Consider the following 27,772-nt stretch of genomic DNA (forward strand, 5'->3'; position numbering starts at 1 on the left):
ACAGCTAGCAGCAGAGACGGTTGTCAAAGTGACCATGTGGTAGCCAACCTCATCTCTGTGTCCAGCTGAGCTGTTGAACTTGGGTCACGTGAAGCAGGTTTGAATTATTGAGCCAGGGATTGTTTAGGTATTAGTCCATAGGTGCTTCACGGCATAAATTAAACAAGGGCCACCATAGCAATGGGGTCACATGATACCAGGGGAAATCACTGCCACTATAAGCCCAGAACAAGATGCCAGCACTTACGTCAGACCGATGCCCAGTTGCGCCGCCCCCCCCTCTTCATTGCTCTTGCGCTCGCTCTCTCTCTCTCTGTGTCTCTCTCTAATTTGCCCAGCTGAATACACTTTAATTCCAGAAAGAAAATAACCGGGGTGCAGTCACACTGTAGCTGTTGAGCAGCCCCTAGCCTAGCTAGATGTACGTACGTGTGTGTGCGAACTTGTCCCTCTTGCTGAACGTGTGTTTGCGGTTATGGGGACTGGGGGTTAAGACCCTCTTCCTATAGGGTTATTGTTTTTGTGGACTAGGGATTTGAGACCCTCCTCACGTCACGCTGAGGGGGTTGTCTGTCCGTGTGTGGAGGGGGTTATTCTGTGTGTGTGTGTGGGACCTAGCTCCAAGCTGGCGGATCGGGAGGACTCAGATTGCTGGGATCAGATGATCCATCTTCAGCTGACCATCTCAGGGGACTGGCCAGCACCCTGTGAGTGAGCCTGCCCACCACCATAGTCTAGTTCAATCTCTCCTCTTTTTCTCCTTCTCTTATCTCTCATTTCACTCTCATTCCATTCATTCAATTCTCATCATCCAATCTTTCTCATTCCAACTCTCCATGCTCCTCTACTTCTCCTCTCCACTTTTATTTGATCATCTGCTCTTCCTCTACCTCTTTTGAATGCTTTGGATGATACTTTAGGTTTTATTGCTCTGCCTTATGTCTTTATGATTATCCTGAGTGTAGTTATACAAGTTATTTATTGGCATATAGTCTTGATATTTTCTAGTAGGAGATATGGGCTAGACCTGGTTGTTAAATGGGATCTAGTGAGCAGTTCTCCAACAGTTCAATCAACTAAATGCTTGATTATTTTATGCATATCCAGATATTTCTAATGCTTGACATTAGCGTATGTCTCTTTAGAAATTTCAATCAACACAAATGTTTGACTATCTTATTTTTTGATATCCCAAATGGTTCAAATGTTTGAGGTAAGCTTATGAATGTATTTTATTTATTTTTTATCTGAAAAGTGTAATTTTTTTGAGGTCCTGTAGGCTATATCATCAATATAACTATGTTACAGTTCAAGTTTACAGCAAACAATTCAGGGTTGTCTGACCACACATAGGAACAAACAGAACTTGGTAACCATGGGTAAATTATTGATTTGTGAGATCTGTGACCTCCATTTTGGTCTCTGTGGACCCGAGTCCAGCTGAATGTTGCCCAGATTACGTAAAAGCCCTCTCAAACAGCTGTGGGGGATGACAGAATTTTATCCACTATTAATCAAGGCACTGTATTTATTCTGCTTTTGATCTTATTTTTTTATGTTTAATGTGCTCAGTCTTCCCCTTCAATTAATCTCATCTGGGCTTTGTAGGTTTACGTCTGGCCAGTATTTGTAGTGTTAGGGGGATTACCAGTAGCAGTGTTGAATTATGATAGCTGAATAAAAACAGATTGCAAGAGAGGGCTATACAGATATCAAGATGATGTTAAGGAAGACCTAAATGTGATTTTTGCTCCTGACCTCTTACTGTAGGTTGACTTTCATTGGCTTCAAGGCTCGGTCATTTATGTGAAGCACCCTGTGACAAGTAGGGCTGGCATAATTACTGTGTCACCAACGGTTATGGATGAAGACCAGAATGAAAGTAAAATAGTTTTTTATTGTGGAACGAACAGCTGACCGGAGACGGGACAGCCAGGCATTTGTGTGGATGAGTCCATTTCTGCTATAACATGGACTCTACAATATGGTGAAACTTTGTTGCTCCTTGCTGAAAACAAGCATGGTGTTGTAGCAAACGAGTCATCCGTGATCTAGGCGACCCCCCCCCCTCCCTACAACAGTAGCATCAGCAGTCAGGAGCGGAGGAGAGGAGAAAATGTGCATCTTAATAAGTCGCTCTGGATAAGAGCGTCTGCTAAATGACTTAAATGTAAATGTTAATGGTTATTTTGGTGACTGGTTATTTGGCTGACCAATAACCGTCATCCACAATTCCATGACCGTCACAGCCCTAATGACAAGTGATGTCATACTTGAATATTTAACTGAACTGACAAGATTGGAAGAGTTTCGTTGACTGCAATTCACTGCTTAAGACAGTTCAATGTTGGCAGATCTGTGGAAGCAATATGGCGGAAGCTTCACAACTAAATCTCCTTTACCTAGGGCTATGCTGTACACACCAGCCTATCATTAACAATTTGACAAGCACTTGGCAATGCCTCCAATTTCACTGCAGCATCCCCTTTGTGGCCGTAATGTACCCCTAAAACATCCATTCCTTTTGTGGCCGTCGTACCCTTGGCCCGGAATGCTGCATTGTACCCTTCTCCCTCGGTGCTGCGTGTTCCGAGGCATCTCTCACTCACATGACTCTCCATTATGTGATCGGGTCTTTCTCACAGGCTACAGGTGAAGACAGACACATTGGGGACGTAACTGCGTGAGTCCTTATCCAATTCCGAGGTACATATGGAATATATTTACTTTTCGTCAGCCAACAAGATGAGTAGGCCTAACGAACAGCAAAAGCACTAGCCTATGTCAATCGACAGTCCCCCGTAGTACAAAAGTCAACCTATTCTGTACGAAAAATAAATACTCCAAAAATAGTCTGGGACAGTTGTGGGATGCGATAGATCCCAAATGAATACACCCACTAGCATCAAAAAATAACTTTTTATGCAATGTGGCTGATGCAACAGATCAGAACGTTTAGCTTAAAATGTTGATAAACTATTAGGCTATTTCTTCACATTATAAGCACAGCAATGTGCACATGGCAGTAGGCTATATTCGCGAATGTTCCATTAGTGGAAAACACCATTATCAAAAGTGACAGCAAATGTGAATATGCATGTAATGCTTTTATTATAAAGATGCTTTGTTATGATGAAAATTATCTTCCCCAAACTTGACTCACTCGCTGCTTATGTACAGCACCTTGCAAAAGTATTCACCCCCTTGGTGTTTTTCCTATTTTGTTGCATTACAACCTGTAACCAAAAGGGGCGCCCACCAAAAATCACAGACCAGGCAAGGAGGGCATTAATCAGAGAGACAACAAGGAGACCAAAGATAACCCTGAAGGAGCTGAAAAACTCCACAGCAGAGATTGGTGTATCTGTCCATAGGACCAATTTAAGCCGTATACTCCACAGAGCTGGGCTGTACAGAAGAGTGGCAAGAAAAAAGCCATCGCTTGTTCGCAAAATGGCATGTGGGTGACTCCCAAAACATATGAAAGAATGTACTCTGGTCAGATGAGACTAAAATTGAGCTTTTAGGCCATCAAGAAAAACGCTATGTATGGCGCAAACCCAACACCTCTCATCACCTCGAGAAGCTCAATCTCTCTGTAAATGCCATGTCTGTAGATCTCTCTGTTGCACTCTCTTTGCACTCTCTTTATGTATTGAGCTATCTTTTGTTTGAGCACCTCCATATCACTTTGTCCTCACCTGTGAGTATTGTTTTTGGTTATGGTGTTTGTTTTCTGGTGGGAAAAGGGGGAACCAAGACAAGTCGCCCGTGGGCATACACTACCCGTAGGTAGACTTTGTTAAATACACTAGTTAGAACTGTGCAGACCACCCACTGTATTTTTGGTTAGTTAGTTAGCTGGTGTTGAAATAGGCTAGTCTAGCTTAGGGGTGTTTTTGAATACTTATTATTTCTTTCCTTGGGTCCAGCTCAGCCCCTTTTCCTGCTCCCCCCATTACTGTGTGTTTTACAATAAACCTGGAGTTTGACGGTAGATTTCAGTTGTCGTGGTTACTTCATTCTCACTTTTACTTTGTCACTATTATAAATTGCATGAGTTATGTTACGGGTCTCATTAACATCCCCCTAGACTGTCTGGCCAAAGGGGATTCGTAACACTTATAGAGACATACCCCAAGCGACTTGCGACCGTAATTGCTGCAAAAGGTGACTCTACAAAGTATTGATCGGGGGTGAATAGTTACTCACGCTCAATGTTAACATTTTTTGTCTTATTTCTTGTTTGTTTCACAATAAACAATATTTAGCATCTTCAAAGTGGTAGGCATGTTGTGTAAATCAAATTATACTAACCCCCCAAAAAACATTTTAATTCCAGACAACAAAATAGGAAAAATGCCAAAGGGGCTGAATACTTTCGCAAGCCACTGTATGCAAGTTAGGCTCTTGTATCCACCCCTTGTATAGTGGATTTATGTGCTTTATTTTAAGAAGTTATTTGGCCACTTTAGTTGCAAAAATAGGCATTGTTCTGATGCTGGGCATCATTCACAAGTGATAATTAGAATTCATTAATTAAGTGATAGGCTAGTATTGTTACCCATCAGACTATTCTTGATTTAATCTGGTCTTTACGTATCCTAAATAATATACAGTGCATTTGGAAAGTATTCAGACCCCTTGACTTCTTTCACATTTTGTTACGTTAGAGTTATTCTAAAATGAAATAAAGTTTTTTTGCCCTCATCAATCTCCACACAATATCCCATAATGACAATCCAAAAACAGGTTTTTAGAAATGTTGGCAAATTTATTACAACAAAAAACTGAAATAACACATTTACAGTTGAAATCGGAAGTTTACATACACTTAGGTTGGAGTCAATAACTTGTTTTTGAACCACTCCACAAATGTATTGTTAATAACAAACTATAGTTTTGGCAAGTCAGTTAGGACATCTACTTTGTGCATGACACAAGTAATTTTTCCAACAATTGTTTGCAGACAGATTATTTCACTTATAATTCACTATCACAATTCCATTGGGTCAGAAATTTTACATTGTCATGGCAGAATCAGGATTCTTGAGGTAACATTTATAAATAAGATGTTTTATTCATTTTATTGCATGCTTATGTGAGATATTTGTCATTGGAATGTATTCTTTTGGATAATACTGTTTGCAGTTTGCAGTTATCCCTTTCCTGCTAGGGCTAAGTTACATTGGGCCCCAGAGAGGGGAAAGGTTAGTCCTCTCTGTGAATGTGTCTGTAAACTATTCCTAAACCATGTGAAGGGATGGTGTGATAAATGGGGAGCCAGATAGGTTGCTCCACAATGTCTGTGTGCCAGTCACTGTATCTCTGTGATCTTCTCCAGGAGGGAGTGTCTAAAATGACAAGATATATATATATATATATATATATATATACCATTGGATGAGGTAATGTCTTGTTACTGTTTTGTACCAAGAATGAGATAAGAGCTTCTTCGTTTAGGAGACCAAACTGAATGATAATTTATAGCTAAATACTGTCTGGCGATGGGATACTCCTCTCAAGTAAAATCTTTCTTTGTGTAATGTTCTTAAGATCTGTTATTTGTCATGTTGACTAGGGGGGTGGATCTTTGCTATAAAGGATCTCAGTTGCCATTATGTTGACACTCAGAGAATTCATTTATAGACACTGAATTGATCTGAGAGTCACAGGGTTGTGATGGAGCTCATATAATTAAATATGGACTTTATGATAACTCTGACTTGTGTTGTTTGCTCTCATGATTTGATAATACAGGAAATTTCCACGACAACATACACTGTGCCTTTAAACAGCTTGGAAAATTCCAGAAAATTATGTCATGGCTTTAGAAGTCTGATAGGCTAATAGACATAATTTGAGTCAATTGGAGGTGTACCTGTTGATGTATTTCAAGGCCTACCTTCAAACTCAGTGCCTCTTTGCTTGACATCATGGGAAAATCAAAATAAATCAGCCAAGACCTCAATGTTTTTTTTTTTTAATCTTATTTTTTTAGATCTCCAAGTCTGGTTCGTCCATGGGAGGAATTTCCAAACGCCTGAATGTACCACATTCATGTGTACAAACAATAGTACGCAAGTATCAACACCATGGGACCACACAGCTGTCATACCGCTGAGGAAGGAGATGTGTTCTGTCTCCTAGAGATGAATGTACTATGGTGCGAAAAGTGCAAATCAATCACAGAACAACAGCAAAGGACCTTGTGAAGATGCTGGAGGAAACTGATACAAAAGTATCTATATCCACAGTAAAACGAGTCCTATATCGACATAACCTGAAAGGCCGCTTGGCAAGGAAGAAGCCACTGCTCCAAAACCGCCATTAAAAAAAGCCAGACTACGGTTTACAACTGCACATGGGGCCAAAGACCGTACTTTTTGGAGAAATGTCCTCTGGTCTGATGAAACAGAAATTGAACTGTTTGGCCACAATGGCCATCGTTATGTTTGGAGGAAAAAGGGGGAGGCTTGCAAGCCAAAGAACACCATCCCAACCGTGAAGCACGGGGGTGGCAGCATCATGTTGTGGGGGTGCTTTGCAGCAAGATGGACTGGTACACATAACAAAATAGATGGCATCATGAGGGAGGTAAATGATGTGGATATATTGATGCAACATCTCAAGACATCAGTCAGGAAGTTAAAGCTTGTTCGCAAATGGGTCTTCCAAATGGACAATGACCCCAAGCATACTTCTAAAGTTGTGGCAAAATGGTTTAAGGACAACAAAGTCAAGGTATTGGAGTGGCCATCACAAAGCCCTGACCTCAATCCTATAGAAGATTTGTGGGCAGAACTGAAAAAGTGTGTGCCAGCAAGGAGGCCAACAAACATGACTCCGTTACACCAGCTCTGTCAGGAGGAATGGGCCACAATTCACACAATTTATTGTGGGAAGCTTGTGGAAGGTTACCCAAAATGTTTGACCCAAGTTAAGCAATGCTACCAAACACTAATTGAGTGCATGTAAACTTCTGGGACCCACTGGGATGAAATAAATAAATGCTGAAATAAATCATTCTCTCTACTATTATTCTGACATTTCACATTAAATTAAAGTGGTGATCCTAGCTGACCTAAGACAGAGAGTGTTTACTCAGATTAAATGTCAGGAATTGTGAAAAACAGTTTAAATATATTTAGCTAAGTTGTATGTAAACTTCCGACTTCAACTGTACATAAGAATTTAGACACTTTACTCAGTCCTTTGTTGAAGCACCTTTGGCAGCGATTACAGCCTGGAGTCTTCTTGGGTATGACACTACAAGCTTAGCACACCTGTATTTGGAGTGTTTCTCCCATTCTCTCAAGCTCTGTCAAGTTGGATGGGGAACGTCGCTGTACAGCTATTTTCAGGTCTCTCCAGAGATGTTAGATCAGGATCAAGTCCGGGCTTTGGAAGGGCCACTCAAGGACATTCAGAGACTTGTCCCGAAGCCACTCCTGGATTGTCTTGGCTGTGAGTTTAGGGTCGTTCTCCTGGTGGAAGGTGAACCTTCGCCCCAGTCTGAGGTCCTGAGCGCTCTGGGGCAAGGTTTCATCAAGAATCTCTCTGAATTTTGTTCCGTTCATTTTCACTTAGATCCTGACAAGTCTCCCAGTCCCTGCCACTGAAAAATGCTTCACCGTAAGGATGGTGCTCGGTTTCCTCTAGACGTGATGCTTGGCATTCAGGCCAAAGAGTTTAAATCTTGGTTTCATCAGACCAGAGAATCATGTTTCTCATGGTCTGATGAGTGTCTTTAGGTGCCTTTTGGCAAACTCCGAGTGGGCTGCCATGTGCCTTTTTTCTGAGGAGTGGCTTCCGTCTGGCCATTCTGCCATAAAAGCCTGATAGGTGGACTGCTGCGAGATGGTTGTCCTCCTGGAAGGTTATCCCATCTCCACAGGGGAACTCTGGAGGTCTGTTAGAGTAAACATCAGGTTCTTGGTCACTTCTCACTTCGCTGACCAAGCCCCTTCTCCCTTGATAGCTCAGTTTGGTCGGGAGGCCAGCTCTAGGAAGAGTATTGGTGGTTCCAAACTTCTTCCATTTAAGAATGATGGAGGCCACTGTGTTGTTTAATGCTGTCAACATTTTTTGGTACCCTTCCCCAGACCTGTGCCTTAACACAATCCTGTCTCGGAGCTCTTCGGACAATTCCTTCGACCTCATGGCTTGGTTTTTGCTCTGACATGCATTGTCAACTGTGGGACCTTATGTAGACAGCTGTGTGCCTTTCCAAATCATGTCCAATCAATTGAATTTACCACAGGTGGACTCCAATCAAATTACAGAAACATCTCAAGGATGATCAATGGAAACAGGATGCACCTGAGCTCAATTTTGAGTCTCATAGCGAAGGGTCTGAATACTTATGTAAATAAGGTAGTTTATATATATATACACACACACACACACACACATTTGCAAACATTTCTAAAAACTTGTTTTCGCTTTGCCATTGTGGGATTTTGTGTGTAGATTGATGTAATTTAACAAAATGTGGAAAAAGGCAAGGGTACTTTTCAAATGCACTATATGTGTAAAATTTGTTTTGATTTAGAATGGACCTTTACCATGCACCTGTATTGAAAAAAAAAGGTGAGTAAGAAATATAGAAGGCTTGGCCTATAGAAAGCTGATGGGATCCTCTTTTTAGTAGAGGCCATCACTCACGCAATTGCATAGGCTATTGAAATGTTGCATAACATGTTTTCATGGGCTGTGTACCAGGCGGTTAGCAAGTTTGGTAGGCTACTAATGACCATCAGCAGCATCAGAGATTGGGAGAAGCCTAATTGCCATGACTCGTGACCGGCAGTGTGGCAGTAATACGGTCACCGCAACAGCCCTACTTATACCTATTCTTCACATATACCAATACTAAAGGATTAGGGGTATGGAGTGTATTGGAACCAGCTGTGTGTTGTTGCTGTGTCAGGTGAGTTTTAGTGACTGTGTCTGTGTGTTTGCTGTGTCAAGGTGACTCCCAGCGGGTGGAGATGCCCAGGAGAGAGATGGAGGTGGTGAAGGGTCAGATGGTAGTCCTACAGGCCTGGTACAGCCCCACATCTGATATTGGCAGGAACAGCGTCATCTGGAACTTCATGGCCAACGACTCCAAGCAGGTATGTAAGGGATCTCCTCTTCCTCAGACATCATGCATGGTTTCCACAGAAAACACTGTTGCTGGATCTTTTCTGATGAACTTTTCCCTGAGGTTTTATGTCCCTCTCATTGGTGATTTGTTGGTGTGTGGTCTAAAGGAACAGACTAGTGTTGAAGAAACTGTTTATGAACTGTTGAAGAAGCTGGTTGATTATTTCAGGGCTGGGAGCAGTTCTGCTCAGTTATCGGTCAGTTTTAGTTTATTCTCTGAAGTACCGGACCAACCTCCCATTCTCAGTAATCCAATCCCCTTCTTGTAATCCCAGATCTGGCCAGGCATTTTAGCTGTTCAGCCATGCGGCAGGTAGCCTAGCAGTTAGAGAGGGTCCCACGTTAGACGGGACAAATCTGTCGATGTGAGCTGGATGCCATTCCCTGCTATTGAGCAAGGCATTTAACCCCCTACAACAACAGGTGCCCAGTGTGGCAACCTCCTACACCTCTCCAAGACCTGTATGTGTGTCTTTTGGTGGGGTTGGGTTAAAAGGATCTTGTGTGCAGTTGACCAATAAAATAATATTAATCTTAATGGCATGTACAGTGCCTATAATAAGTCTACACCCCCTTTAACTGTTTTTAAACATTTTGCTGCATATCATAATTGGATAAGTCTCCACCCCCTGAATTAAAACTTGGTGGAAGCACCTTTGGCAGCCACTAGAGCTGTGAATCATTTTCATTAAGATTCTACCAGCTTTGTACTTTGTCTTTGTACATATATCCATTGTTTTTGTCAAAATTGCTCAGGCTCAGTACATTTGGTTGGGGATCATGGATAGACAGTGATATGTAAGCCTTATATCTGTTTTTTTTAAAGCAGATTTAAGTCAGGACTGAGACTCAGGAACAGTCAACACCTCTTGGAAAGCCATTCTGGTGTGTCTTTTCAAAAAACATTAATGGAATTGTGTCGCAGAAAAATAAACCTATCCAAAGGGTCTTCAGAAGACTGAGGTGGGTTTTTCTCTAACTTTTTACCTGGGCTTTGCTCCTTTCATATTTCTTTTGATCCTAACAAACTCCCCAGTCCCTGCGGGTGACAAGCATACTCATAACCGGGTGCTACCACCACTATACTTGAAAATACAAAGGGATCAACAATATTACTGGCCTGTATGACAAAGTGAAAAGAAAGAAACCTGTGTTCAAAAATCCACTCAATCATCCATTCTATTCTGTTTTTCAGTGAGACAACAACACACATTTTTATACCAAAGACACACCAGAATGGCTTTCCAAGTGATGTTGAGTGTTCTTGGGTGGTCTAGTCTCAGTCCTGACTGAAATCAGCTTAAAAAGGTTTGAATATCACTGTCTATCAATGTTCTCCAACCAAATTTAATGTGCCTGAGCAATTTTGAAAAAAAGATGGATATATGTTGCCCTAAGATTTGTGTAAAGTTGAATTTGCAATTGTAATGGCTGCCAAAGATGCTTCCACAAAGTACGATCTTAGTGGGGTGGAGACTTATTAAATTATGATATTGCAGTTATAGAACATTTTCTTCATTTGGGAAATGTTCCATAACTTTCTTTCATGTAAATGTGGAGTAGGTTGTGTAGATCTTTAGAAAAAAATAAAATCTAATAAGGGATTAAATTCAAGACAACAAAATGTGAAAAGAGTTTAAGGGGTGTAGACTTTCTACTGGTATTGTATGTACATAGAGCAACTTTTTTTTATACACATTACAGACAACAAAAGGAGCTTCTTCACACTAGAATATGTAAATCTGAACAGCTCAACGTGGAACAATGCACTGATTGGAGACTACACAGTTGAAAGCTGTCAGATCTTTTTTCCTTTTTTGTGCTTAAATATTTGAGTTTTCACACAAAATGAAAAAATATATGATGAAGAAGATTAATAGTTCAAAGTTGGTTAGTTTGCCTCTAATCTCATCCACCGGCCGGCTCTCTCTGTCGAGCCGTCTGGTTTCACAGCACCTCAGTGCATCCCAATCTAGCATAACCCTTAGAACCTCCCCCCTACATTGGGGAATTCAAAGTGCGTACGCATCTTAGAAAGTGGAAAATCTGAAAAAACGCATCTTCGAAATAGTTTTCGCATATAAACTTTATCGGAATCAATTGGTCTTCCCAAAGATAACATGTGATAGAACATACATTTTGATTGGTCCCATCTAATACAGCTGTAGCAGGCTCGCTCCCATTCCCACCTCAATTTAAATAACCACACCTCTTTCAAGTCCCACTGTGGCACAGTGTTACCAGGCTCTGTGCCAGAAATTTGAGCCTGGGGATGAGGTTAGTTTAGCTTATTTATATTTAAAAATAAATGTAACCATTATTTAAGTAGGCAAGTCAGTTTTAAGAACAAAGTCTTGTTTACAATGATGGCCTACACATGTAGTTGTGTGAGACTATATTAGGATTATTCTCAACATCAAGCCTGATGGCTCCTTACTTTTATAGATCCAGACTAAATATGTGGTAACAATATGGCACTAACAATGTGGCCTTGTTGCATGTATGTCCTGTATGTTTAGAAAACGTGTGTGTGCATGTTTCTTCAGTGATAGTCTCAGTAGTTTCACTGGCCATGGCCTATGAGCTTATCTCTAACAGAAAATCAGTCTAAAAATTCTAACTCCATCTGCACATACATATCAGGATTATCTTTATGAAGGACATTGACTTCTGTTGTACGGTTAATCTGTGTGGCTGTGTAGACGGTCTATAGATGACACCGAAGATCGTATTTCAGCTCAATATCAGTATTGTATATCTAGAGAACCGGTATTTATGTAGTTACTTGCATTGGTTTTCATTACAACAAACTCTCGTGTTGCAAAAATGCTAGTCTCTCTCCTCGACAAGCAACACAAATGCTGGCTCGAAAAAGGCTATATGTAGGGTTTAGATGCAGTATGCTGGCGCTACTAGAAGGCTTCTATGGAATCGAGTACTCATCCGTGTAAATAATTGCTGACAGTACATTTGGTTCCTGAATTGCAATAGGGAACACAATCTACCATTGCGTTCCCTATTGTAAACTATTTCCCCTGTCTGTCTGTCCGTGCAGGTCATCTCCTACAGTAATGGTGAGCCAGGGATAGGTAGTCCTGAGTTCAGGAAGCGTGTTGGGTTCAGCCTGTCCATGCCCTCGTCCAATCTCTCCATCTACATCAACAACACCCAGGAGTCAGACTCAGGACGATACCTCTGCAATGTCATCATCCCTGGAGCCGCCGGTCTCTCTGGAGAAATGCGCCTCAATGTCAAAGGTACCGACCGGACGCCTAGATTCTGGCACGTTCCAAAAATGATTTTTGGGCCAGGCCTCAGAGATGGAAACACAAAAGTGTAAACTTTACAGTTTGTACATATGCACTGGGCTGTCTCTATAATATTTTCCCACAGCTTCAACAGATGGATAGTGTTGGCAAATGTCCTTTACCTTGGGCAGTGTGACCACCATTCTTAAATACAATACCCTGTTCAATTGAAATGGATTAATACAATACTTCAGGAGGTCAAAAGGGGGTCAATTGTAGTAGACCAAATCCTTTCATTTGTTTCTCTCTTAACTCTTCTGTTGTTTCTAACTATCTGTTCTCTCTCGCTCTCAGTCCCTCCCTCGCCTCCAGTGTGCACGATGACTGGGTCATCTGTGCTGAATGGCAATGTGACACTAAGCTGTAAATCCAGTTCGGGCGAACCCATCCCTCATTACAAATGGACCAAGAATGCCCCCATGTCAGAGGTCTTCTTTTCCCCCATGCAGAGTGAGTACTCCCTTATCTTTACCAATAATGTTAGCCAATCACATTACCTCTCTGCCTCAGTTACGTTTCATCCTAATACTAAGTAGTCCCAATCAGTATGGATTCAATTCTTATTGAGTTTAGAAAACACCTTTCTAATATTGAATTGCACTGCCTTTTGCTCTCAGAACAGACTCAATTTGTTGGTGCATGGACTCTACCAGGTGTTGAAAGCATTCCACAGGGATGCTGGCCCATGTTGACTCCAATGGTTCCCACAGTTGTCAAGTTGGCTGGATGTGCTTTGGGAGGTGGTACATTACACACCGGAAACTTTTGAATGTAAAAAACCCAGCAACGTTGCAGATCTTGACACACTCGAACCGGTGTGCCTGACACCTACTACCATATCCTGCTCAATGGCACTTCAATATTTTGTCTTGCCCATTCACCCTCTGAATGGCACACACACAATCCATGTCTTAATCTGTCTCAAGTGACATCAATAAGGGATCGTAGTTTTCACCTGGTCAGTCTGTCATGTAAAGAGCAGGTGTTCCTAATGTTTTGTACACTCAGTGTATGTACTGTATGAGCTGAGGATCACAAAGGATAGCTCACCTCTATCAATCACCAATGTATAGCATTAAACCATGTAATGCAGAGTAGCCACAACTAACCAGCACTGAAAACACCTGCCACTACTGTGGATGGGTGCAATATATTTTTAGCCAATGCAAACTGTACTCTTCACAGCAGCTCCATATGGGTTATTGTAGTAAGGAAACCTAGTCAGTTGTACATCTGAATGCATTCAACTGAAATATGTCTTCTGCATTTAACCCAACCCCTCTGAATCAGAACGTTGCGGGGGGATGCCATAATCGACATCCACGTCTTCGGTGCCCGGGGGAACAGTGGGTTAACTGACATGCTCAGGGGCAGAACGACAGATTTTTACCTTGTCAGCTCTGGGATTTGATCCAGCAACCTTTTGTTACTGACCCAACGCTCTAACCACTAGGCTAACTGTCGACCTGTCTGTCACTAAGATTGTCAAAATGAGAACTAAAATAGATAAATTGATATGCTCTTTAAGTAATAACTAGCTTCTAAATATACATTAACATTGACATATTCCAAATGAATAACAAATATATACCTTCAGAGATTCAGATTGATCTGACAGCGTTTACACAGGCATCCTATAATTCTGATATTTTTCCACTGATTGGTCTTTTGACCAATCAGATCAGCTCCTTGGCCAATTGAATCAGAATAGGGCGGCCTGTGTAAACACAGCCATAGCAGCATATTGTTATTCCATGTTTTTACTGGTAGATGTGTTCAGAAAATGTTGAGGACTAATGTGTGGTGTGTTGGTGCCTGGCGGTGGGATTGCGGATTCTCTCTTTTTTTTCTGTCAGTTTTTGTTTTCTTTGAAATGCCATAACATGCATCACTTAATCCTCTTTATAGACTGGGAAACGTCACCACATACACACTGCATGCTCATGTCAGACTTGCAGAGGGAGAAAAATATCTAAATGAGGTTTATTTCTGATATGATACTGCACATATGCCTGTTATATTGTATTATTTTGTGAAGAGTTGTGGAAATGCAGTGGAAACAATTATTGTGAAAGCACCAGCTGTTTCTGAGCAATAATAAGGCTTACACTGATTGACCCAAGTATTGGAATAGCTCTTTCTCTGATCTCCTCGCTTCTTCTATAGATCACCCATCTAATACACTATCTGTTTCACTGTCTGATTGACACAATATCAAGGACTATGGGTTTGAATGCACCACCAAACACACACAGACAAATCTGCATAATCTCTAGGAGTTGAAAACACTCTGATCCTCTGTATTTTTCTCTTTGACCTGGCATATGCTCTCTGTGACATTGAGCCTCCACCCCCGTGCTCTACTGGCATTCTAAAGGGCTCTACTTTTGACTAAGCGTAAGGGGTTGGTATTATCAAACGCAAATGTTCATTTTGATTGTTTTGGTCCAGCAGCAGCAGTCGGCTAATTCTTTTCGCCAAATTTGGCAACTTTCAGTTGTTTTATGGTAATAACTTTGTCAGTGGTGGCACATTGTCTAGCCTAAATTGCCCATATGCCAATGGAATAAGAGATGTGATTTATGACACATTTACATTTACATTTAAGTCATTTAGCAGACGCTCTTATCCAGAGCGACTTACAAATTGGTGCATTAACCTTATGACATCCAGTGGAACAGTCACTTTACAATAGTGCATCTAAAACTTAAGGGGGGGTGAGAGGGATTACTTATCCTATCCTAGGTATTCCTTAAAGAGGTGGGGTTTCAGGTGTCTCCGGAAGGTGGTGATTGACTCCGCTGTCCTGGCGTCGTGAGGGAGTTTGTTCCACCATTGGGGGGCCAGGGCAGCGAACAGTTTTGACTGGGCTGAGCGGGAGCTGTACTTCCTGAGTGGTAGGGAGGCGAGCAGGCCAGAGGTGGATGAACGCAGTGCCCTTGTTTGGGTGTAGGGCCTGATCAGAGCCTGGAGGTACTGAGGTGCCGTTCCCCTCACAGCTCCGTAGGCAAGCACCATGGTCTTGTAGCGGATGCGAGCTTCAACTGGAAGCCAGTGGAGAGAACGGAGGAGCGGGGTGACGTGAGAGAACTTGGGAAGGTTGAACACCAGACGGGCTGCGGCGTTCTGGATGAGTTGAAGGGGTTTAATGGCACAAGCAGGGAGCCCAGCCAACAGCGAGTTGCAGTAATCCAGACGGGAGATGACAAGTGCCTGGATTAGGACCTGCGCCGCTTCCTGTGTGAGGCAGGGTCGTACTCTGCGGATGTTGTAGAGCATGAACCTACAGGAACGGGCCACCGCCTTGATGTTGGTTGAGAACGACAGGGTGTTGTCCAGGATCACGCCAAGGTTCTTGGCGCTCTGGGAGGAGGACACAATGGAGTTGTCAACCGTGATGGCGAGATCATGGAACGGGTAGTCCTTCCCCGGGAGGAAGAGCAGCTCCGTCTTGCCGAGGTTCAGCTTGAGGTGGTGATCGGTCATCCACACTGATATGTCTGCCAGACATGCAGAGATGCGATTCGCCACCTGGTCATCAGAAGGGGGAAAGGAGAAGATTAATTGTGTGTCGTCTGCATAGCAATGATAAGAGAGACCATGTGAGGTTATGACAGAGCCAAGTGACTTGGTGTATAGCGAGAATAGGAGCGGGCCAAGAACAGAGCCCTGGGGGACACCAGTGGTGAGAGCGCGTGGTGAGGAGACAGATTCTCGCCACGCCACCTGGTAGGAGCGACCTGTCAGGTAGGACGCAATCCAAGCGTGGGCCGCGCCGGAGATGCCCAACTCGGAGAGGGTGGAGAGGAGGATCTGATGGTTCACAGTATCGAAGGCAGCCGATAGATCTAGAAGGATGAGCGCAGAGGAGAGAGAGTTAGCTTTAGCAGTGCGGAGCGCCTCCGTGATACAGAGGAGACCATGTGACCCGATTCTACCTAGAAGCATTGGAGCAAATAGTCTGCTTGTTTAATTTCATTTGATTTAAAAACCAAGCTTATATAAAATATTCTCTTTCGTAATGCTATATCAATGTAACTGCAAATGTAATCATGCTTATAGAACAATTGACATATCCATGCATGGCTCGCACATGATGCAATGCAATTTACCCTACTGTAGCCTATATAAGGCCTTTTCCGCTTACGAGAGTGCTGTGTAAGATAATTCCATACTTACTTATAATAAACATACATTTCTAACATATTTAGCAAATAAACTAGATACATGTGTTATTACAATTAGGGACTATTAGGTCACTATACTCCACCAATCACAATGGACTAGGACGAACATTCATGCCCTCCCACTGAATTGGAATTAATGACAACACACACATGTCAAAGTCTGTTCATGCCTTGAATCGACCACATTTTATACCGTAGAGCATGTTAAAATTAGCGATGGAGTGGTCAAGCCCTTGCCACACCTACAACTTACTAATTAATCAAAAGCTATCCCTTTTAAGTCACCTCCAGGTATTGCGTTCCGCCGTGAAAATGGCAACAATATTTCTGACACACCGTGAGCTATTTTGGTTTGTTAAAATAGCAAGCTTCCCTCAATCAATCAGCATGTGTCTCTTGCTTCAATCTAAGATGCTGGGTTTCTATTGTGTTCCCAGTCTCTCCTTCTCTACTACCTCGGTCTCATCACTCCTTTCTTGTAAACTTTTGCAACTATCAACTCCTTACAACTCCCTTGTAAGAGCTAGGGGTTGATGTCTCTTCTTCTCTCCGTCACTGTCTCTGTTACTCTTCTCTCCTGCATGACCACAGAATGGAGAGCCTGCCCCTCGCCCTTGCTTGTTCTAGGGTTCATGGGTAAGGGTTTCACAAATACACCCCCAACCCACTCTAGGATGCAGAAGACTGTAGAGCCCCACAGCCTATATAATATTAGAGCTCGCCAGCTTGTAGTCCTAAAAACGGAAGTGAGTTACCTCTGGTTTGTTCAGCCATTCCTATATGGGAAAAGAATTGGGAAAGAATGGGGTTTTGGGATAATTGGTGAAAATAAGGTCTGAGGTTAACACAGGTTTATATGTTTTGATCTATGAGATAATATCAGCCAGTTAACATGACTTTTAGAAATTATGAAGCCTTTAAGTTTGTGTTTTGATTACAACATTCACAAATGTGCTGTTAGCTGACAAAGATTATCTCATAGAACGAACCGTATAAGATATCCTAAGCCTGTGTTTACCACAAACTTTATTTTCGGCATTTTTCCTAAAACCCTGAAAAAGAAAACATTCACCCCCCCCCCATAGGCTTTGGCAAATGAGCCTTAACTGAGTTTGTGCCTACGAAAAGATGCCATTACTATTGCTCTCTATAATCTTGCTGGTGTCACCCCAACCCCATGTAAAACAAAACTGCCCCCCACTAGACAGACACAGCTGGTCCATTGCATCGAATGATATACATTCAATGATTCAATCAAACTATGATTGCAAGGTGCACTCTGCTGCGTTTGCTGAGATCATTGAGTTTGGATTGAATCCAGAATAAGTGTTTGCTTTTTGTCTTGTACGTACACTAAGATTCTGAATATGTATGAAACATGAAAAGGTGCACAATTAACAGTTGGCATAAATACTGCCAGTTTGTTTGTGTTCTTGCGTTCTTAGATCTTGGCTGTAGAAATGTTGGTGATAGTTACTTGCTACTGTAGTTTTACTGTAGTTATTTCCTAGTTTGATTTCAGTGTATTTTTATCAGTACAATACATTCTTGGTATAGACCTGTAGGTGATCTGATGTCACCAATCTCTGTCTTTGGATCTTGATTGCAGTGCAATTTTGAGAATCTGCCAAGTTTAAGAATGAGCTGATCTGTCGTTAATCTGTAGCAATTCTGTCTGGTTCCTCTTGTCAGAGTTACTAATGGCAGGTGCCTATTGAACACACCTACAGGCACGTCCGTCTGGCACACAAATCACTGTCAGGCCATGTACTTAGTATAGTTGTATTGAATCCTCATTGACGCAAATGATATCTCCTCAAGAGGCTTTGTTTATTCTGAAATGAAAGTAGGTATTTGTATAGTTTATTATGGATAAATAGGTAAGGGTTGGCAGCAGCTACTCTTCCTGGGGTCTAGCAAAATGAAGGCAGTTTGAAGTTAGTAGTAGCACCGTTGTGTAGTCTGTGTGCTTTGCGTGCGTAATGATTTTCCCCCACCCTCTCAGAGAGAACAGCAGATGGTGCATGCTGAGTTTATCAAACAAGAATCCCAGCCAGCATTTCACTCCTAGACTTTGGGACAGGGACAAACAGCTGTTTGTCCCAATGACAATTTAGGACAGAGGACATTGTATGCAATAGTTTATTTATAGGATTTTCTAGTCTGGTCATTAGTAAAGATACTGATATCCTATTGTGAACTTTAGCTTCTCTACTTGAGCGGCGCTGGTTGACTTACTGGGTTGCTTTGATAAACCATTTATGATATGCATCAGGACATTTGATGAAGATATATCCATTTGTTTTCCCTCTTGATTCTTTATATTGGTATATATGGATGGAGGCTCCAGCTGTCCAAGTCATAGACTGTTCTCTCTGCTACTGCAAAGCAAGCGGTACTGATGCACCAAGTCTGGAACCAACAGGACACCGAACAGCTTCAACCCCCAAGCCATAAGACTACTAAATAGTTAACCAAATAGCAATGACCCCCCCCCCCCTTTGCACTAACTATTTTGACTCATCACATATTCTGCTGCTACTGCTTATTATCGATCATGTTGCCTAGTAACCTTAAACCCTACCTATATGTACATATCTGCCTCAATTACCTCATACCCCTGCACAGTGGCTTGCGAAAGTATTCACCCCCATTGGCATTTTTCCAATTTTGTTGCCTTACAACCTGGAATTACAATGTATTTTTTGGGAGGGGGGTTAGTATCATTTGATTTACACAACATGCCTACCACTTTGAAGATGCAAAATATTTTTTATTGTAAAAAAAACAAACATGAAATAAGAGTAGAAAACTGACAACTTGAGCGTGCATAACCATTCACCCCCCAAAAGTCAATACTTTGTAGAGCCACCTTTAGCAGCAATTACAGCTGGGGTATGTCTCTATAAGCTTGGCACATCTAGCCACTGGGATTTTTGCCCATTCAAGGCAAAACTGCTCCAGCTCCTTCAAGTTGAATGGGTTCCGCTGGTGTACAACAGTCTTTAAGTCATAAATCAAATCAAATCAAATTTTATTTGTCACATACACATGGTTAGCAGATGTTAATGCGAGTGTAGCGAAATGCTTGTGCTTCTAGTTCCGACAATGCAGTGATAACCAATAAGTAATCTAACTAACAATTCCAAAACTACTGTCTTATACACAGTGTAAGGGGATAAGGAATATGTACATAAGGATATATGAATGAGTGATGGTACAGAGCAGCATACAGTAGATGGTATCGAGTACAGTATATACATATGAGATGAGTGTGTAGACAAAGTAAACAAAGTGGCATAGTTAAAGTGGCTAGTGATACATGTATTACATAAGGATGCAGTCGATGTAGAGTACAGTATATACATATGCATATGAGATGAATAATGTAGGGTAAGTAACATTATATAAGGTAGCATTGTTTAAAGTGGCTAGTGATATATTTACATCAATTACCATTATTAAAGTGGCTGGAGTTGGGTCAGTGTCAATGACAGTGTGTTGGCAGCAGCCACTCAATGTTAGTGGTGGCTGTTTAACAGTCTGATGGCGTTGAGATAGAAGCTGTTTTTCAGTCTCTCGGTCCCAGCTTTGATGCACCTGTACTGACCTCGCCTTCTGGATGATAGCGGGGTGAACAGGCAGTGGTTCGGGTGGTTGATGTCCTTGATGATCTTTATGGCCTTCCTGTAAAATCGGGTGGTGTAGGTGTCCTGGAGGGCAGGTAGTTTGCCCCCGGTGATGCGTTGTGCAGTCCTCACTACCCTCTGGAGAGCCTTACGGTTGAGGGAGGAGCAGTTGCCGTACCAGGCGGTGATACAGCCCGCCAGGATGCTCTCGATTGTGAATCTGTAGAAGTTTGTGAGTGCTGATTCTCAATTGGATTGAGGCTTTGACTAGGCCATTGCAATACATTTAAATGTTTCCCCTTATACCACTCAATTGTTGCTTTAGCAGTATGCTTAGGGTCATTGTCCTGCTGGAAGGTGAACCTCTGTCCCAGTCTCAAATCTCTAGAAGACTGAAACAGGTTTTCCTCAAGGATTCCCCTATATTTAGAGCCATTCATAATTTCTTAAATTCTGACCAGTTTCCCAGTCAATGCTGATGGAAAAACATCCCCACAGCATGATGCTGCCACCATGCTTCACTGTGGGGTTGGTGTTCATGGGGTGATGAGAGGTGTTTGGTTTGCACCAGACATAGCGTTTTCCTTGATGGCCAAAAAGCTCAATTTTAGTCTCATCTGACCAGAGTACATTCTGTACATTCTGTACAAACATATGTTTGGGGAGTCTCTCACATACCTTTTGGCGAACACCAAACGTGTTGGCTTATTTTTTTCTTTAAGCAATGGCTTTTTTTCTGGCCACTCTTCCGTAAAGCCCATCTCTGTAGTGTATGGCTTAAAGTGGTCCTATGGACAGATACTCCAATCTCCGCTGAGGAGCTTTGCAGCTCCTCCAGGGTTATCTTGGGTATCTTTATTGCCTTTCTGATTTAATGCCCTCCTTGCCTGGTCCGTGAGTTTTGGTGGGCGGCCCTCTCTTGGCAGGCTTGTTGTGGTGCCATATTCTTTCCATTTTTTTATTATGGAATTAATGGTGCTCCGTGAGATGTTCAAAGTTTTGGATATTTTTTATAACCCAACCCTGATCTGTACTTCTCTACAACTTTGTCCCTGAACTGTTTGGAGAGCTCCTTAGTCTTCATGGTGCCGCTTGCTTGGTGGTGGCCCTTGCTTAGTGGTGTTGCAGACTCTGGGGCCTTTCGGAACCGGTGCATATACAGTGGGGAGAACAAGTATATGATATGCTGCCGATTTTGCAGGTTTTCCTACTTACAAAGTATGTAGAGGTCTGTCATTTTTATCATGGGTACACTTCAACTGTGAGAGATGGAATCTAAAACAAAAATCACATTTGTATGATTGTTGAGAAATTAATTAGCATTTTATTGCATGACATAAGTATTTGATACATCAGAAAAGCAGAACTTAATATTTGGTACAGAAACCTTTGTTTGCAATTACAGCGATCATACGTTTCCTGTAGTTCTTGACCAGGTTTGCACACACTGCAGCGGGGATTTTGGCCCACTCCTCCATACAGACCTTCTCCAGATCCTTCAGGTTTCGGGACTGTCGCTGGGCAATACGGACTTTCAGCTCCCTTCAAAGATTTTCTATTGGGGTCAGGTCTGGAGACTGGCTAGGCCACTCCAGGACCATGAGATGCTTCTTACAGAGCCACTCCTTAGTTGCCCTGGCTGTGTGTTTCGGCTCGTTGTCATGCTGGAAGACCCAGCCACGACCCATCTTCAGTGCTCTTACTGAGGGAAGCAGGTTGTTGGCCAAGATCTCGCAATACATGGCCCCATCCATCCTCCCCTCAATATGGTGCAGTCGTCCTGTCCCCTTTGCAGAAAAGCATCCCCAAAGAATGATGATTCCACCTCCATGCTTCACGGTTGGGATGGTGTTCTTGGGGTTGTACTCATCCTTCTTCTACCTCCAAACACGGCGAGTGGTGTTTAGTCCAAAAAGCTCTATTTTTGTCTCATCAGACCCCATGACCTTCTCCCATTCCTCCTCTGGATCATCCAGATGGTCATTGGCAAACTTCAGACGGGGCTGGACATGCACTGGCTTGAGCAGGGGGACCTTGTGTGCGCTGCAGGATTTTAATCCATGAAGACATAGTGTGTTACTAATGGTTTTCTTTGAGACTGTGGTCCCAGCTCTCTTCAGGTCATTGACCAGGTCCTGCCATATAGTTCTGGGCTGATCCCTAACCTTCTTCATTGATCATTGATGCCCCACGAGGTGAGATCTTGCATGGAGCCCCAGTCCGAAGGTGATTGACCGTCATCTTGAACTTCTTCCATTTTCTAATAATGGCACCAACAGTTGTTGCCTTCTCACCAAGCTGCTTGCCTATTGTCCTGTAGCTCATCCTAGCCTTCTGCAGGTCTACAATTTTATCACTGATGTCCTTACACAGCTCTCTGGTTTTGGCCATTGTGGAGAGGTTGGAGTCTGTTTGATTGAGTGTGTGGACAGGTGTCTTTTATACAGGTAACGAGTTCAAACAGGTGCAGTTAATACAGGTAATGAGTGGAGAACAGGAGGGCTTCTTAAAGAAAAACAAACAGGTCTGTGAGAGCCGGAATTCTTACTGGTTGGTAGGTGATCAAATACTAATGTCATGCAATAAAATACAAATTAATGACTTCAAAATCATAATGTGATTTTCTGGATTGTTGTTTTAGATTCCGTCTCACAGTTGAAGTGCACCTATGATAAAAAATAACAGACCTCTACATGCTTTGTAAGTAGGAAACACTGCCGATTTTGCAGGTTATCAAATACTTGTTTTCCCCACTGTATACTGAGATCATGTGACACTTAGATTGCACACAGGTGGACTTTATATAAATAAATATGTGTCTTCTGAAGGTATTGGTTGCACCAGATCTTATTTTGGGGCTTCATAGCAAAGGGGGTGAATACATATTCACCCACCACTTTTCCGTGGCTTAATGTTTTCGAATATATTGAAAGAAGTAATTTTTTTCACTTCACCAATTTGGACTATTTTGTGGATGTCCATTACATGAAATAAAAATCCATTTAAATTACAGGTTGCAATGCAACAAAATAGGAAAAAAGCCAATGGGGATGAATACTTTTGCAATGTGCTGTAATTATCGTTGTGTATTTATTTCTTGTGTTATTATCTTTCTATAATTTTTATATTTTTCTCTCTGCATTGTTGGAAAGGGCCCGTAAGTAAAGCATTTCACTGTTAGTCTTCACCTGTTTTTCTCTGCGTTGTTGGAAAGGGCCCGTAAGTAAAGCATTTCACTGTTAGTCTTCACCTGTTTTTCTCTGCGTTGTTGGAAAGGGCCCGTAAGTAAAGCATTTCACTGTTAGTCTTCACCTGTTTTTCTCTGCGTTGTTGGAAAGGGCCCGTAAGTAAAGCATTTCACTGTTAGTCTTCACCTGTTTTTCTCTGCGTTGTTGGAAAGGGCCCGTAAGTAAAGCATTTCACTGTTAGTCTTCACCTGTTTTTCTCTGCGTTGTTGGAAAGGGCCCGTAAGTAAAGCATTTCACACGTTGTTAGTCATTTCACTGTTAGTCTTCACCTTTTTCTCTGCGTTGTTGGAAAGGGCCCGTAAGTAAAGCATTTCACTGTTAGTCTTCACCTGTTTTTCTCTGCGTTGTTGGAAAGGGCCCGTAAGTAAAGCATTTCACTGTTAGTCTTCACCTGTTTTTCTCTGCGTTGTTGGAAAGGGCCCGTAAGTAAAGCATTTCACTGTTAGTCTTCACCTGTTTTTCTCTGCGTTGTTGGAAAGGGCCCGTAAGTAAAGCATTTCACTGTTAGTCTTCACCTGTTTTTCTCTGCGCATTTTGTTGGAAAGGGCCCGTAAGTAAAGCATTTCACTGTTAGTCTTCACCTGTTTTCTCTGCGTTGTTGGAAAGGGCCCGTAAGTAAAGCACCTGTTTTTTCACTGTTAGTCTTCACCTGTCTTTTTTCTCTGCGTTGTTGGAAAGGGCCCGTAAGTAAAGCATTTCACTGTTAGTCTTCACCTGTTTTTCTCTGCGTTGTTGGAAAGGGCCCGTAAGTAAAGCATTTCACTGTTAGTCTTCACCTGTTTTTCTCTGCGTTGTTGGAAAGGGCCCGTAAGTAAAGCATTTCACTGTTAGTCTTCACCTGTTTTTTCTCTGCGTTGTTGGAAAGGGCCCGTAAGTAAAGCATTTCACTGTTAGTCTTCACCTGTTTTTCTCTGCGTTGTTGGAAAGGGCCCGTAAGTAAAGCATTTCACTGTTAGTCTTCACCTGTTTTTCTCTGCGTTGTTGGAAAGGGCCCGTAAGTAAAGCATTTCACTGTTAGTCTTCACCTGTTTTTCTCTGCGTTGTTGGAAAGGGCCCGTTGTTGGAAAGTAAGTAAAAAGTTAGTCTTCACCTGTTTTTCACTGTTAGTCTTCACCTGTCTTCACCTTTTTCTCTGCGTTGTTGGAAAGGGCCCGTAAGTAAAGCATTTCACTGTTAGTCTTCACCTGTTTTTCTCTGCGTTGTTGGAAAGGGCCCGTAAGTAAAGCATTTCACTGTTAGTCTTCACCTGTTTTTCTCTGCGTTGTTGGAAAGGGCCCGTAAGTAAAGCATTTCACTGTTAGTCTTCACCTGTTTTTCTCTGCGTTGTTGGAAAGGGCCCGTAAGTAAAGCATTTCACTGTTAGTCTTCACCTGTTTTTTTTTATGACGCATGTGGCAAATACAATTTAGATTTGATTTGGAAACACATCTGATAAATATTCTCTTGTGACGTTTCCAATCGGATTTTGAGAGGATTTGCTTGATAAGACCTGCCCCACATATGTTTATTATTCTCTAGTATCCCCAGTGTTACATATTTACAATAGAGCATCCCCATGCCAGCTATGACAAGTGGACCACAGCAACTAGGATTATGTTAACTGAGTCCAGTTGTGAAAAGCCACAGGTTCTGATTCATCATTGTGGAGATTCTTTGTCTGGTGTTTAACCATTTGCTAGTGAGGTCTCTCCATATAACAACATTATTTATCCCCGGGACAGAAAAGAGAGATGTCATCAAAGAGGATATGTACTGGTATAAAGAACAGCCCATCCCACTGGGCACATACTGGTTGACTCAACATTGTTTCCATGTCATGTCAGTGAAATGATGTTGATCCAATGTGGAATAGACATTGAATTGACGTCTGTGCCCAGTGGGATGTGACTCCCTCGGACCAGGATACCCCTCAATACTTATAGCTTCGGAACCAAGAGAGTATTGTACTTGGTAGAGTGGGTGGTCTGATTATGTTTGTATACATACTGTAGCTACCCTTGTGTTACCTAGTGTAACTGTCTACATTACTGTAGACAGAGTGTGTTTGAAAGGTGTATAACGTTCTGTGCACTGTACATCATCAACATATTCATGTACTGTAGAGGCAAGAGTGTGTAACACTGTCTTTCTCTTTCAGATGAGAGGCAAGGTACCCTCAGGTTGAGTAACCTCACTAAGAGCATGTCAGGGAAATATGTGTGCCGAGCTAGCAACACTGCCGGTTCTGACACTTGCTCTATCAACCTGGAGGTCTTCACCTGTACGTGTAGGAAAGTAACACACACATTCTCATATTAGTACATACAGACTGCTGATGTTTCCTGTTTGAAGCCTCTCTGTGTGTCCTCTTCCACAGCCTCTAATTCTGGAGCGATTGCTGCTGCTACTCTGGGGTCCATCGTGGGACTGGTAGCCATCATACTCTTCCTCATCTTCATGCTGAGGAGGAGAGACCACGAAGAGGAGGAGATAGCCAATGATATCAAGTGAGATTTTTTTCTGTGTTTGTGTGTGTTATCAGAAAATCAGGTGCAGTTGTTAAACACCACGGGTTGTACAACTACTAGGACTTTACCATGGACAATGCAGGTGTTCTAATTCAATTTCTGCAGGTTGATGGTTGGAGGATGTGTGTAGCATGTGATATGATCTTGGTTGGTGTTTTCTCATTAGCTGTCTGTCTGTCTGTCTATCCATCACAGGGAGGATGCCCAGGCACCCAAGCGTGTTTCCTGGGCAAAGAGTGGCACAGGCTCAGACATCATCTCCAAAAATGGCACGCTGTCATCCATAGCCACGAGCCCCCATCCGGGAGACCCCCAGCAGCTCAAAACTTCCCCTACCCCACTGCACCGGCCTCTGACACAGGCTCTGTGCTCAACGCCTACCGCCTTCGGCCTGGAGAGCTCAACCCCCTGCAGGGCCTCCCAGGGTACATCAGTGGCACACTTCCACCCAGGCACACCAGACCCCTCTGTGTTGCTAACAACATTGATGCCACCTATCCACAAGGGCACAGTCGACCCCCCAGTTCTAACCACATCAGTGGGACTCCACCCCCTGGCCACACCCGGCTCCTCAGCACGAGTATCATTGTTGACACTCCTCCCCATGGGTTCAGTCAACCACCCAGTTTTAACCATGTTGGTGTCACCTCTCCACATGGGTACAGCAGACCCCATAGTTCTAACAACATTGGTGCCCCCTCCCCCCAGGGGCACAGTCGACCCCCAAGTTCTAACAATATCGGCGCCCTCTCTCCACATGGGCACAGCAGACCACCAAGCTTGAACCACATCAGTGGCAGCTCTCCACAAAGGCACAGCCAACCCCCCAGTTCCAACCACAGCCGACCCCCCAGCATCAGTAGCATGCCTCACTATGGACACAGCAGATCCTCCAGTTCTAACGGTGCCCCACCTCATTCCCCACCTGGCCACATGGTCACAGACCCCGACAAGACTAAGGGGGCCCAGCCCCAGGTACCACGCCCTCTCACCTCGCCCATCAGCTCCACCACCCTGGCCCGTATGGGGGCTGTGCCCGTCATGGTGCCCGCTCAGAGCCAGGCTGGATCACTGGTATAGCCCACTGGAGGGTCTCCCGTGTTACTACTGAACACAAACTGAAGCAAATGGATAAAGACTTCCTCAAAGGAAGATTGCACAGAGTAGAGAAGGATTTGCTTGGAATTAAAAACACTTTTTTATTGTGATCGTTCAAAATGATGTTCGGAGTAGAAAGAAGAGCTCATGCTGAAGAAGACACTTGTGGAATCTCCTGTATTCAAGTCTGCACAAGTTCAAAGACTTAATTGATTTGTTTTTATTCTTTTAGCTGTTTTCAAATATTTTTTGCTAAATAAATGTTTTTGCTTTTATTTGCCATGCTCAGATTCTTTAAGGTTAAAACAAGGCCTATTCTATATTCTTTAAGGCCTATTAGTGGAATATCAGACCGTATATATTTTTACTGCTCTAATTACGTTGGTAACCAATTTATAATCGGAATAAGACACCTTGGGGGTTTGTGGTATATGGCCAATATACCATGGCTAAGGGCTATAGCCAGGCACTCCACTTTGCATAAGAACAGCCCTTAGCCTTGGGATATTGACCATATACCAACACCCTTTTTTAGCAAGTTGTTTGCGAAGACGTTGTTGAATCGAGATGCAGTACATTTGGAAAGTATTCACTTTTCCACATTTTGTTATGTTACAGCCTTATTCTAAAGTATCCTCATAAATC

General features: G+C 42.7%; 1 protein-coding gene across 1 annotated transcript; it reads left to right on the forward strand.

Moving 5' to 3' along the window:
• Positions 1 to 374: 374 nt before the first annotated feature.
• On the forward strand, positions 375 to 27,402 carry LOC123992705 (endothelial cell-selective adhesion molecule-like). Its single transcript, XM_046294140.1, is given in 8 exon segments — positions 375 to 707; positions 8,974 to 9,119; positions 12,206 to 12,407; positions 12,753 to 12,908; positions 25,660 to 25,782; positions 25,879 to 26,008; positions 26,225 to 26,346; positions 26,349 to 27,402. Coding segments are annotated over 8 exon segments (1,686 nt in total). The 5' UTR covers positions 375 to 661; the 3' UTR covers positions 27,110 to 27,402.
• The last annotated feature ends 370 nt before the right edge of the window (positions 27,403 to 27,772 follow it).

The sequence above is a fragment of the Oncorhynchus gorbuscha genome, linkage group LG13 (genome assembly GCF_021184085.1).
Source record: "Oncorhynchus gorbuscha isolate QuinsamMale2020 ecotype Even-year linkage group LG13, OgorEven_v1.0, whole genome shotgun sequence".
NCBI lineage: Eukaryota > Metazoa > Chordata > Actinopteri > Salmoniformes > Salmonidae > Oncorhynchus > Oncorhynchus gorbuscha.